The sequence below is a fragment of the Lithobates pipiens genome, unplaced genomic scaffold (genome assembly GCF_037356315.1).
Source record: "Lithobates pipiens isolate NorthernLeopardFrog02 unplaced genomic scaffold, aLitPip1_a1.2 Scaffold_51, whole genome shotgun sequence".
In the NCBI taxonomy this organism is placed as follows: Eukaryota; Metazoa; Chordata; class Amphibia; order Anura; family Ranidae; genus Lithobates; species Lithobates pipiens.
In genome coordinates, this window is record NW_027507874.1 from 3,857,897 (window position 1) to 3,870,262 (window position 12,366).

At 42.5% G+C, this 12,366-nt stretch overlaps 2 protein-coding genes across 8 annotated transcripts in view; one reads left to right on the top strand and one right to left on the bottom strand.

The window, feature by feature from the left end:
• LOC143957207 (uncharacterized) overlaps window positions 1–12,366 on the bottom strand; it is a 441,673-nt gene that overhangs the window by 273,608 nt on the left and 155,699 nt on the right. The gene's annotated exons all lie outside the window — the stretch shown is intronic.
• Window positions 1–12,366, top strand: part of LOC143957099 (uncharacterized) — a 59,572-nt gene that overhangs the window by 18,914 nt on the left and 28,292 nt on the right. For 4 of the 7 annotated variants that reach the window (XM_077467239.1, XM_077467240.1, XM_077467243.1 and 1 more), the window contains one exon: window positions 8,576–8,702. In XM_077467239.1, the coding sequence (XP_077323365.1) occupies window positions 8,576–8,702 (127 nt within the window). Of the gene's footprint in view, window positions 1–536; window positions 713–2,790; window positions 2,850–8,575; window positions 8,703–12,366 lie in introns of those variants that run through there. The other 3 variants (XM_077467238.1, XM_077467241.1, XM_077467242.1) reach the window with 2 other exon arrangements.

The following is a 12,366-nucleotide window of genomic DNA, read 5'->3' on the forward strand; positions in this document are numbered from 1 at the left end:
GTACTTGGAGCTTTAATCCTGCATTGGCAAAGCACAGCTTTATTCTAACTCAGGACAAAGTCTTTTAAAAGCCCAACCCTAACCCAATTATACTCAGTTTTCTGCTCTCTCGAAGATCTTACAATATGTCTGGTCCTGCCAGGTATGGGGGAAGGAGGCATGTGATCTCCTCCCAGGACGCAATGCTTAGAGGTCAGGGCCAATCACCAGGTCCTTATATTGTCACAATAGGAGGACATCATCAACCCTTTGCAAGCCCCAATGCCAGCTGACATGGAGGTTGCACAGTGCTCCCAGCTCCAATGGAGGAAGGAACGGCAAAGGATCATGGCAGAAGTATGAAGGGTGGGCTTTCCATGAGCTTTCTAGAGACTCTGTCACTTTGCCCTTTAAAGGCTAACTCTGGCGAAATGAATAATCTACCTTTGCAGTAGCACTGCACCTGCCCTGCAAGGGCTAAATGCTCGTTTTTGTTTTTTTTGCCTAGGCCACAATTATAAAGAATTTTTTATTTACCTTATCTTTCACTTCTGCAGGCTTCTCCTCTGCATGCAACCGACAGACAACACTCTGTCTGTCAGTCCCACTCTGATGTCATCAGATACAATGCAGGACCGGCAGTCCTGCCTTGTATGAGAGGATGCCGAGGGTCCGCCCACATTTCAGAACATCGGAGGAAAGTGGAGCATGCTGTTTGCCAGGAGAGCAAGGGGTAAGTAAAGCCGCATTACAGTGCTACCCTAGACAAAAATAAGCATTTAACCTTTGCCGTGAGGGGGTGGGGGGTTGGGGTTTCCACTGCAAGGGTATATTTTTAATTTCCCTGGAATTCAGCTTTAATGCACAAAAGGACGGAGTTTCTCTAAAGTGCATGTCAAGCCAAAAATGTATTTTCTAGTTTTGAATATTTAAGATGGGATTAGAACCCTTTTTCTGCTATTCAGAGAGATTTGTCCTTATTTCCTGTCTTGCTGACAATGATTTCATCAGAGGTCAGTGAAAATCTGCAGCAGAGACACAGACCAGGAAAAAAAAAGCTGACAGGGGTTCTGCCCTTCCCTCATTCTACTAAATTACCCACTTGCCAACCACCTGCAGTTCATTTACTGCTGATGGGCGGCTCCTCCAGGCTCAGCAATGTACCATCTGCAATGTCGCGATCTGCAACAGCTGTGTCCATCAAACACAGTGGACTGCGGTACTCGGTATTGGGCAGCTGTGAGTGGCCCATATACCATGTGATCACTGCGCGATCACATGACACCTAGTAAACAATAGTCATGAATGGAATCCATTCATGACATCATTGTTTACTACTGTGTGTGATCTGTGATAGCTAGAGTTAGGCTGAACACTCCCCTATTCAGTTCGCACCAGAACTTTAAAACATTGCAAATGTTCAGACCCGAACTCTATTAAAATCTATGGGACCCGAACTTGAAAAATTAAGTCCACATTTTGAAGGCTTATATGCAATTTATTGACCATAAAAAGGGTATAGGGTCCCAGGTAATGCCCTGGGGGACATGAAATAATGCAAAACATTTTCTTTAAAAAGGTTGTTTTTACAGGAGCAGTGATTTTAATGATGCTTAAAGTGAAACAATAAAAATAAAAAATTCCTTTAAAAATGACATTACCATTGCAATACAAACATGTAAAAAAAAAACAGCGTGCCCCCCTCCCAAATTCATACCAGGTCAAGTGGCTCTGGTATGGATTTTAAGATAAACCCAATGCCAAAATAAAAAACAGCATGGGGCCCCCCCAGGTCAGGAAATGGGGGGACGAGCGAACCATACCCAGCCACATGCCCTCAACATGGGGTGGTGCTTTGCTGGGTTGGTGACTTCACAAGGGGCAGTGTCACCAGGTGATGTAACCGGGTGGCCCCATCCCTTATCTATTTAAGAATAAAATGTCAAATGGCAGAGCGGTTAGCGTTCATCATGGGCGGAGCGTTTTTATTTGAATTTTTTTCGGGTCTTGTGGTGTGGCGGGCATCGTGATTGACGATGGATCTACATTGGGGGACATTGTTTTCATTTTTTTTTAATAAAGGAATTGTCAAACACTTTCTCCAGTTTTAAATTATTTTTGACACTTTTTTTAGTGAATGGGTAGGGGTACAATGTACCCTATAATCATTCACATTGGGGGGGGTCGGATCTGGGGGCCCCCTTGTTGGGTTGCTGAGAAGAGGCCCATGGGGACAAGGTGCTTCGGGGTGGGGGTGGCCAGACCCCCCCGCCCCAAAGCACCCTTCGTGTTGAGGGCATGTGGCTCGGTATGGTTTAGGAGGAAGGGCGCTCGCCCGTCCCCATCTTTCCTGTCCTGCCAGGCTGCATGCTCAGATAAGGGTCTGGTATGGTTTGTGGTGGGGGGTTAAAGTAGCGCAGTTCTGAACAGCAAAAAATGCCCTGGTCATGAAGGGGGTAAAACATTATAGAGGTCAAGTGGTTAAAAACCTGACAAGTGTCATAACTACTCCATACTCTATCCAAAACTCAGAAAATAATTGGGCTTGACAAACACTTTAATTTTGTCTACCTCATTTTTTAGTTTTTAAGAGGAAGGGGGTTTACAAATACTACAGGCTTGGGGATAAATCTATATACATTATAGCCCATTCCCCCCTTTTTAACTAATTAATTTTTTTTTTTATTCAGATTTTATTTTGTACATTTGTATAACAAATAAGTAACAACAAAAACAAGCAATAAAAAATAAATAAAATAATTATTAATTCTTAACAATTTTTCTGCTGGGTTTCTGTCCGCTTTGGTGCAGCAGGGGATACAATTACTTGCCGCAGTTCCAGAGGAGACATCCTGGTCCTTGGGGTCTTGGTAAGATATTATTTGGCTCTGCTTCTTCCCCGAGTTACTGTGTTTCATAGAAATAATTCTCCTCTCGTAGAATTAGAACTGATCCCTGCTGCGAACATTAAAAAGCTTTTCCTATTTTTGTTTTTTAAAGAAATATTTCAAAGTAATTAAATAAAAAACCTAGAAGATGTAATGTGTGTGTATGTGTGTCTCTAAGGCCTCATTCACACTGGCGTACTACAGTGTACGATCATGCGAGCGCTGGGTTTACCCACATAGGGATGCACAGGTGTTCTGTGTGGGTGCGTGTGCATGGCCCCGATTGCTGACACTATGTGTTAATTTGGGGGCCATACAGCCCCACCATCACAGATGTCTGATTGGCAGCAGCCTCTACATCCCAATTATCATGAACAGGACTGCTTGCACTGTAGCATGCTCATGTGAATGAGGCCCAAAAGAAAGATATTGTTTTAAAGCTCAGTACACAATTAAAATATACACACGTGATCTTTCATAGGGTCCATTCACACCGGGTGTGGCGGAACTGCATTGGGAGACAATTCAACCCCCTCGCACCAATTAGCCTTGACAGCCAATAAAAATGAATGAAATGTCATTGTGTGATATTTCAATAAAGTTTGTTAAAAAAAAAAGTGAACAGCCGGATGACTGCACAACAACTGCTATGTTGTAATACTGATGTTATTGGCTAAACGTTTTGTAATTACATTCAGCCTCTCTTTTTATCCAAACCACCACTTTTCCAGATGTCCCTGACCTCTCTTTTCTACCCTGCAATTAGGCAGCAAAGCTTGATCAAGAATGTACCAACATGGATCTGATTGGACAGTAAGGGAGAAGCCTCACAGTGATGGTGGTGTCATCATCAGGCTGATGAGGTCATCACTTTTTCCTACTGGCAGGCATCGAGTATTAAACCGATGGCACGGTGCCATGCAGGAGATCCTTTTTCGGTTCACAGTACTGGTCATCCATTTCCCAATGTTGCTGTGAAATGAATTACAAAAAGCTAATATAAATGTAGATTTGGCTACTTATACTAGCTGTCCTTAAAGTGATTGTAAAGCTTCAATTATTTTTTTTAAAATAACAAACATGTCATACTTACCTCCACTGTGCAGTTCATTTTGCACAGAGTGGCCCCGAACACCGACTTCTGGGGTCACTCGACGGCTCTCGCTGCTCCTCCCTGCATCAGATAACCCCCTAGGAGAAGCGCTCTCCCGGGGGGTTACCTTGCAGGCGTGCTCCCGAGTCCATCATTCGGCATGCATAGCCGCCAAATGTATGACTCGGCCCTGCCCCCGGCACTTGCGTCATTGGATTTGATTGACAGCAGCAGGAGCCAATTGCTTGGCTGCTATCACTCTATCCAATCAAGTGCCGAGAACCTTGGGCAGAGGGACAGCGCGTCCTCACTAAATTCCCGGGCTCAGGTAAGTAAAACGGGGGGCTGGGGGGGCTGGTCACTGCTGCATAGGATACATTAAGGTGAAAAAACCTGAGGGTTTACAACTCCTTTAAAATACAGTTCATGATATTGTTAAAACATAACTGGTTTGAGTTTAAATATCTGCCTCGATGATGATGAATATGGATACATTAACAACTGGCAATATCAGTGTCATCGTCAACATTTTCATCAACAGCTTTTTTAACGTACTCAGGTTGATAACGGTGAAGATGGATATATAGATGATTGCCAACATCATGATGATGATGAATATGGATATGTTGACAACTGTCAATATCAATGTCATCATCAACATTTTCATTGACATCTTTGTTAATGTACTCGGGTTGACAATGGCCAAAATGAATATATAGAGGATTGTGAACAGCATTGTCAAGATAATGGTTTTCATCAACATCTTTGTCAGTTTACTTGGTTGATGACAATGAATATGGATATGTTGATGACTGTCAACATGAACCTCATCATCAACATTTCCATCAACATCTTTGTTAATGTACATCGGGTTGACAATGGGGAAGATGGATATATACAGTCAGGTCCATAAATATTGGGACATCGACACAATTCTAATCTTTTTGGCTCTATACACCACCACAATGGATTTGAAATGAAACAAGATGTGCTTTAACTGCAGACTTTCAGCTTTAATTTGAGGGTATTTACATTCAAATCAGGTGAACGGTGTAGGAATTACAACAGTTTGTATATGTGCCACCCACTTTTTAAGGTGGGAGGCACATAAAAGTAATGGAACAGATTAACAATCATCCATCAAACTTTCACTTTTTAATACTGGGTTGCAAATCCTTTGCAGTCAATTACAGCCTAAAGTCTGGAATGCATAGACATCACCAGACGCTGGGTTTCATCCCTGGTGATGCTCTGCCAGGCCTCTACTGCAACTGTTTTCAATTCCTGCTTGTTTTTGGGGCATTTTCCCTTCAGTTTTGTCTTCAGCAAGTGAAATGCATACTCAATCGGATTCTGGTCAGGTGATTGACTTGGCCATTGCATAACATTCCACTTCTTTCCCTTAAAAAAACTCTTTGGTTACTTTCACAGTATGCTTCAGGTCATTGTCCATCTGCACTGTGAAGCGCTGTCCAATGAGTTCAGAAGCATTTTGCTGAATATGACCGAAACAGCAGTCACATCATCAATAAATACAAAAGAATCAGTTCCATTGGCAGCCATACATGCCCGCGCCATGACACTACCACCACCACGCTTCACTGATGAGGTGGTATGCTTTGGATCATGAGCAGTTCCTTTCCTTCTCCATACTCTTCTCTTCCCATCACTCTGGTACAAGTTGATCTTGGTCCACAGAATGTTGTTCCAGAACAGTGAAGGCTTTTTTAGATGTTGTTTGGCAAACTCTAATCTGGTCTTCCTGTTTTTTAACCTCACCAATGGATTACATTTTGTGGTAAACCCTCTGTATTCACTCTGATGAAGTCTTCTCTTGATTGTTGACTTTGACACACATACACCTACATCCTGGAGAGTTTTCTTAATCATCCACCACAGTTGTTTTCCGTGGTCTTCCGGGTCTTTTGGTGTTGCTGAGCACACCGGTGCGTTCTTTCTTTTTAAGGATGTTCCAAACAATTGATTTGGCCACACCTAATGTTTTTGCTATTTCTCTGATGGGTTTTTTTTTTTTTTTTTAGCCTAATGAAGGCTTGCTTCACTGATAGTGACAGCTCTTTGGAACTCATATTGACAGTTGACAGCAACAGATTCCAAATGCAAATAGCACACTTGAAATTAACTCTGGACTTTTTATCTGCTCATTGTAAATGGGTTAATGAGGGAATAACACACACCTGGCCATGGAACAGCTGAGCAGCCAATTGTCCCATTACTTTTGGTCCCTTAAAAAGTGTGAGGCACATATTCAAACTGTAGTAATTCCTACACCGTTCACCTGATTTGGCTGTAAATACCCTCAAATTAAAGCTGGAAGTCTGCAGTTAAAACACATCTTGTTTGTTTCATTTCAAATCCATTGTGGTGGTGTATAGAGCCAAAAAGATCAGGATTTTGTTGATGTCCCAATATTTATGGACCTGACTGCAGATGATTGTCAACATCAAAATCTGTGTTTTCATCAACATCTTTGTCAATTTATTTAGTTTGATGATAAGGAATATGGATACATTGACAACTGTCAATATAAATGTCATCATCAACTTCGTCAATGGCCAAAATGAATATATAGATTAGTGGTTCTCAGCCTCAGTCCTCAAGTCCCCCCAACAGGCTATGTTTTGGGAATTTGTCTTAGATAAAATAGCTGTCCAAAATACCAAGCCACTGACTCTGATTTAAAATACCTGTGCAAGATAAAGGAAAACCTAAAAACATGGCCTGTTGGGGGTAGTTGAGGACTGAGATTGAGAACCACTCATATAGAGGATTGTGAACATCAATGTCATGATAATGGTTTACATCAACACCTTTGTCAGTTTACTTGGTTGATGATGAAGAATATGGATATGTTGATAATTGTCAATAAGAACCTCATCATCAACATTTCCGTCAACATCTTTGTTAATGTAGTCAGGTTGACAATTGCGAAGATGGATATATATGGATAATTGTCAACATCAACGTCAAAATCTGTGTTTTCATCAACATCTTTGTCAACTTACTTAGTTTGATGATAAGGAATATGGATACATTGACAACTGTCAATATCATTGTCATCGTCAACATTTTCATCAAACATCTTTGTCAACATACTCAGGTTGACAATGGCGAAAATGAATGTACAGACGATTGTCAACATCAACGTCAAGATAATCGTTTTCACCAACAACTTGATGTGCTACAAAGTACACTGTAATCACTGAGGGAAAGAAGACTGATTACATCATCTCAATCACCTGGAATCACTTCTCAGCCCTGTGGCTAAGATCAGGTTAAATATCTGTTCTTATCACTTTTCAGGAGGAATAAAGTTGGTTCCCTTTTCCAGTTGGGGGCACCAGTTAGTATTTTTCTGACGTAATAAGGTGGGTGTGATTGGGAGGGCTCTTTTCCTTCCGAGTTGAATCTGACAAGGTTTGCCAAGCTTTTCCCCAGTTGAAGGCAGTGCTCTGCCTTAGTACTGATGCTTTTCTGGTAGGGATGGTGCTGCATTTTTTTGGACAGGAGTCGGGCTGAGAAAAGCCTGCAGTGCTTGCGTACCTGGAGTGGCAGTTAAGGGATATCAGAAACACACACAGAGGGAAAGCTCACATTTATTTTATTATGGCACCTTGGTCAGATCACCCATTGCACACTTTTTTCCACACCTGCCTCCTGGACTGGGCCTTCTGGCTGTGACCAGAGTAACCTGAAGGCCTGCCATTGTATTGCACATTGGCACTAAAGTACTTTTCCTTTATCCTCTTCCACTTTTTGATGTTTCCGTATTTTCCTTTGCACCTTTTGCACAGCATGATTCACTTTAACTTACTCTTGATAAGTTGGGTATAGGTCCTCAGACTTGACCTGAAATTCTTGGGTGGAAAGGCACGTGACTTTTGGTCGGGTTCTCCCCCACGCGTGGGATCCCCACCTCAAGGGAGTTCTACCTACTACTTGATTGGAGTATGGGAGATCTGGGAGAATGTGCTTCAACAGGTACCCTGAAGAATAGAATAAAAATGAGTGAATGGTAGGTGAAAGTTGGATAAATCTTGGGTGAAAACATTGATAGAGAGACCTCCAATGCTGCATACACACGATCGCACATTCCGACAACAAAATCCATGGGGTTTTTTCCGAGAGATGTTGGCTCAAATTTGTCTTGCATACACATGGTCGCACAAAGCTGTGGGAATTTCCAAACGTCAAGAACACAGTGACGTACAACGCGTACGACGAGCCGAGAAAAATGGCGTTCAATAGCCAGTGTGGCTCTTCTGCTTGATTCCGAGCATGCGTGGAATTGTGTACACACGATCGTTATTTACGCGAACGAATTTTGTTGTCGGGAAAATTTGAGAACCAGATCTCAAATTTTGTGCGACGGAAATTCCGATGGAAACTGTCCGATGGAACCTACACACAGTCGGAAATTTCTGACAACAAGCTCCGATCGCACATTTGCCATCAGAAAGTCCGACCGTGTGTATGCGACATAAGAGTTTAATGAATTCACTTTATGGGTTTAACAATTGCGCCGGTTGCTCTCAGAGAGAAGGTCACCTCCTTTAAGAAACCATTACATTGATCATAGAATCTTCTATTGCAGGAACAGGCTACATTCGATGACATCGCTGTCTACTTCTCCAAGGATGAGTGGGATTACCTAAATGATGAAGAGAAAGATCTATACAGGGAGGTGATGATTGAAAACTATCAGACCCTCCAGTCACTAGGTAAGACAGAATTAAACCTTTTTCCTTTTTTTGTCCTATGTTCAGGTTTTATTACAGGTCTTCATTTTGAAATCACATTGCTGGTAGGTATTTAGGACGTTAATTCTAGACGTGACTGGTATATGTGTTTGTGGATCTCTCTCTTCAGCTTTCTTTGTAGCTGGTCATTGTCTGGCCTGTACCAACAATCCTATACAGATGAGCCAAGGGAGAGGGAGAATGCTATGGACCAAACAGCTGATGTCCAATCAGAAGATTAAGCAATGTGCAGACTAGGCAACAGTACACCATATGACCAAACGTTTGTGGACACACCACCTTTACAATTATCCATATGGCAGCAAGTATGTGGAAATCCCTGCAAATTATTGAGTTCCAGTGAAGGCTGCTATTAATGCTACAGCATACAAAAACATTTTAGTCAGTTGTGTGCTTTCAAGCTTGTGGCATCACTTTGAGGAAGGCTGTGTTCTGTTCCAGCACAACTGGGCTCCTGTGCACAAAGTCAGATCCATAAAGATATGGTTTAAAGTAGCCTTTCTCAACCAGGGTTCCTTCAGTGGTTGTTAGGGGTTCCTTGAGCAATAGGCATCTTCTGCCTCCCAGATGTGTAACCACTGGCAGCAATGATCTTTTTAGCTATCAGTAAAAAGGGATTCTTCCCAATGACCACAAGTGTAATTAGCATTTTCCCCTTTGACCATCACACTAATGTACCTTGAGCTGTAGATATAGCAGTTATTAGGAGGGTTTCCCTGAGCCTGGAAAGTTAATTAAAGGGCCCCTCTATTTTAAAAAGGATGTGAAAGGCTGGTGTAATTCAGTCTTATTTTATTCAGATTTTTGCATTCAAAAATAACAATTTAGACAGATAAAATAATTTACAGAGAGATCAAGGATCAGTTCTTCCAACACTGTTGAGGTCTATACACTGAAGGTGTTCTAGAAATATACAACTTGCAATTGGGAAGACATATTATACCAAACATTGGGCACCACCATCTCGGAGCTTCTAGTGGATACCCAAAATGGGTAGTGGCTTTGTCAGGTAAATTAGGTTTCTCCCTCCTCTGGAGTCAAAGTATCAGGTGTGACCAGTTGGCTGACAGATTCGCTATTTGGCAAGGAGGTCGTAGCTAAACCACTATGGCTGGTGTCTCAAATCGGAATAGAGAACGGCGACAAAAGAAGTATTTAGGGGGGGGGGTAGTAGGAACGACGGGAAGGAGATGAAAAGGGACATGGAGGGGAGCATTGGGGGTGGCTGGTTGGTGAGGGGAAGTGGCTTACTAGATGCTGTGGGAATATGGGAATTTCCTCCAAGATCCAATCCTGGAGTGCTGCAGAAAAACCAAACATAGACCACGAGGTTCAAGCTCATTTAAACTGTACTTCCCTATCATTTTCCTGCAACAGCAGATATTCCAGGTCCCTAATAGAGTCCAGTTCATTTGCTCATTCCACAAGGGGAGGCTTGGTGGTTGTTTTCCAATGAGAAAGGCTGGATTAAAAGTTTCGTGTGGGAGGAGCTTAATTGGTCCGCATTGAGCCCTGACCTCAGCCTTACTGAACACCATTGGGCTCAATTGTAATGCCATTCAGGACCAGACCTCACAAATTTCCTTTTGGCTGAATGGACACCAATCCCCACAGAAACACTCCAAAATCTTGTGAAGGCTGCTGTGGTCACAGAGACCCATTTAAGTCCATGGTTTTGGAATTGAATATCAAACAAACTCAAAAAAAGCTGAGTGCTCAGGGGTCCACAAATCTTTGGCCATATGGTGTATATGAGGGAGCACTCTCTCTGCACTCAAGACCTCTTGTATTTTAGCTGAAACATAAAGAAAACCATATGTTTTCCAAGCTGGCCTGTAATGCAATTAGGTATAATAAAGGGTCTACCACAAAAGCTAAGATGTCTCCACCCCAAAAAACACTGACAAAGAAGTCAGAAAACGGTTGCCCCTGGGATTTTTTAGGGGGTCATATAAGTGATATACATTTCAAATATACAGTATCTCACAAAAGTGAGTACACCCTTCACATTTTTGTAAATATTTTATTATATCTTTTCATGTGACAACACTGAAGAAATGACACTTTGCTACAATGTAAAGTAGTGAGTGTACAGCTTGTATAACAGTGTAAATTTTCTGTCCTCTCAAAATAACTCAACACACAGCCATTAATGTCTAAACCGCTGGCAACAAAAGTGAGTACACCCTTAAGTGAACATGTCCAAATTGGGCCCAACGTGTCAATATTTTGTGTGACCACCATTATTTTGTAGCACAGCCTTAACCCTTTTGGGTATGGAGTTCACCAGAGCTTCACAGGTTGCCACCGGAGTCCTCTTCCACTCCTCAATGATGACATCACAGAGCTGGTGGATGTTAGAGACCTTGCACTCCTCCACCTTCCATTTGAGCATTCCCCACAGATGCTCAATAGGGTTTAGGTCTGGAGACATGCTTGGCCAGTCCATCACCTTTACCCTCAGATTCTTTAGCAAGGCAGTGGTCATCTTGGAGGTGTGTTTGGGGTCGTTATCATGTTGGAATACTGCCCTGCGTCCCAGTCTCTGAAGGGGGGGATCATGCTCTGCTTCAGAATGTCACAGTACATGTTGGTATTCATGGTTCCCTCGATGTACTGTAACTTCCCAGTGCTGGCAGCACTCATGCAGCCCCAGACCATGACACTCCCACCACCATGCTTGACTGTAGGCAAGACACACTTGTCTTTGTACTCCTCACCTGGTGGCCGTGACACACGCTTGACACCATCTGAACTAAATAATTTTATCTAGGTCTCATCAGATCAAAGGACATGTTTCCAGTAATCCATGTCCTTATTTTGCTTATCCTCAGCAAACTGTTTGCAGGCTTTCTTGTGCATCATCTTTAGAAGAGGCTTCCTTCTGAGACGACAGCCATGCAGACCAATTTGATGCAGTGTATGTATGGTCTGAGCACTGACAGGCTGACCCCCATCCCTTCAACCTCTGCAGCAATGCTGGCAGCACTCATACATCTTTTTCCCAAAGACAACCTCTGGATATGACGCTGAGCACGTGCACTCAACTTCTTTGGTCGACCATGGCGAGACCTGTTCTGAGTGGAACCTGTCCTGTTAAATCGCTGTTTGGTCTTGGCCACCATGCTGCAGCTCAGTTGCAGGGTCTTGCCAATCTTCTTATAGCCTGGGCCATATTTATATAGAGCAACAATTGTTTTTTTCAGATCCTCAGAGGGTTCTTTGCCGTGAGGTGCCATGTTGAACTTCCAGTGACCACTATGAGAGAGTGAGAGCGATAACACCAAATTTAACACATCTGCTCCCCTTTCACACGTGAGACCTTGTAACACTAATGAGTCACATGACACTGGGGAGGGAAAATGGCTAAATGGGCCCAATTTGGAGATTTTCACTTAGGGGTGTACTCACTTTTGTTGCCAGCGGTTTAGACATTAATGGCTGTGTGTTGAGTTATTTTGAGGGGACAGAAAATTTACACTGTTATACAAGCTGTACATTCACTACTTTACATTGTAGCAAAGTGTCATTTCTTCAGTGTTGTCACATGAAAAGATATAATAAAATATTTACAAAAATGTGAGGGGTGTACTCACTTTTGTGAGATACTGTAAATGATTGACTT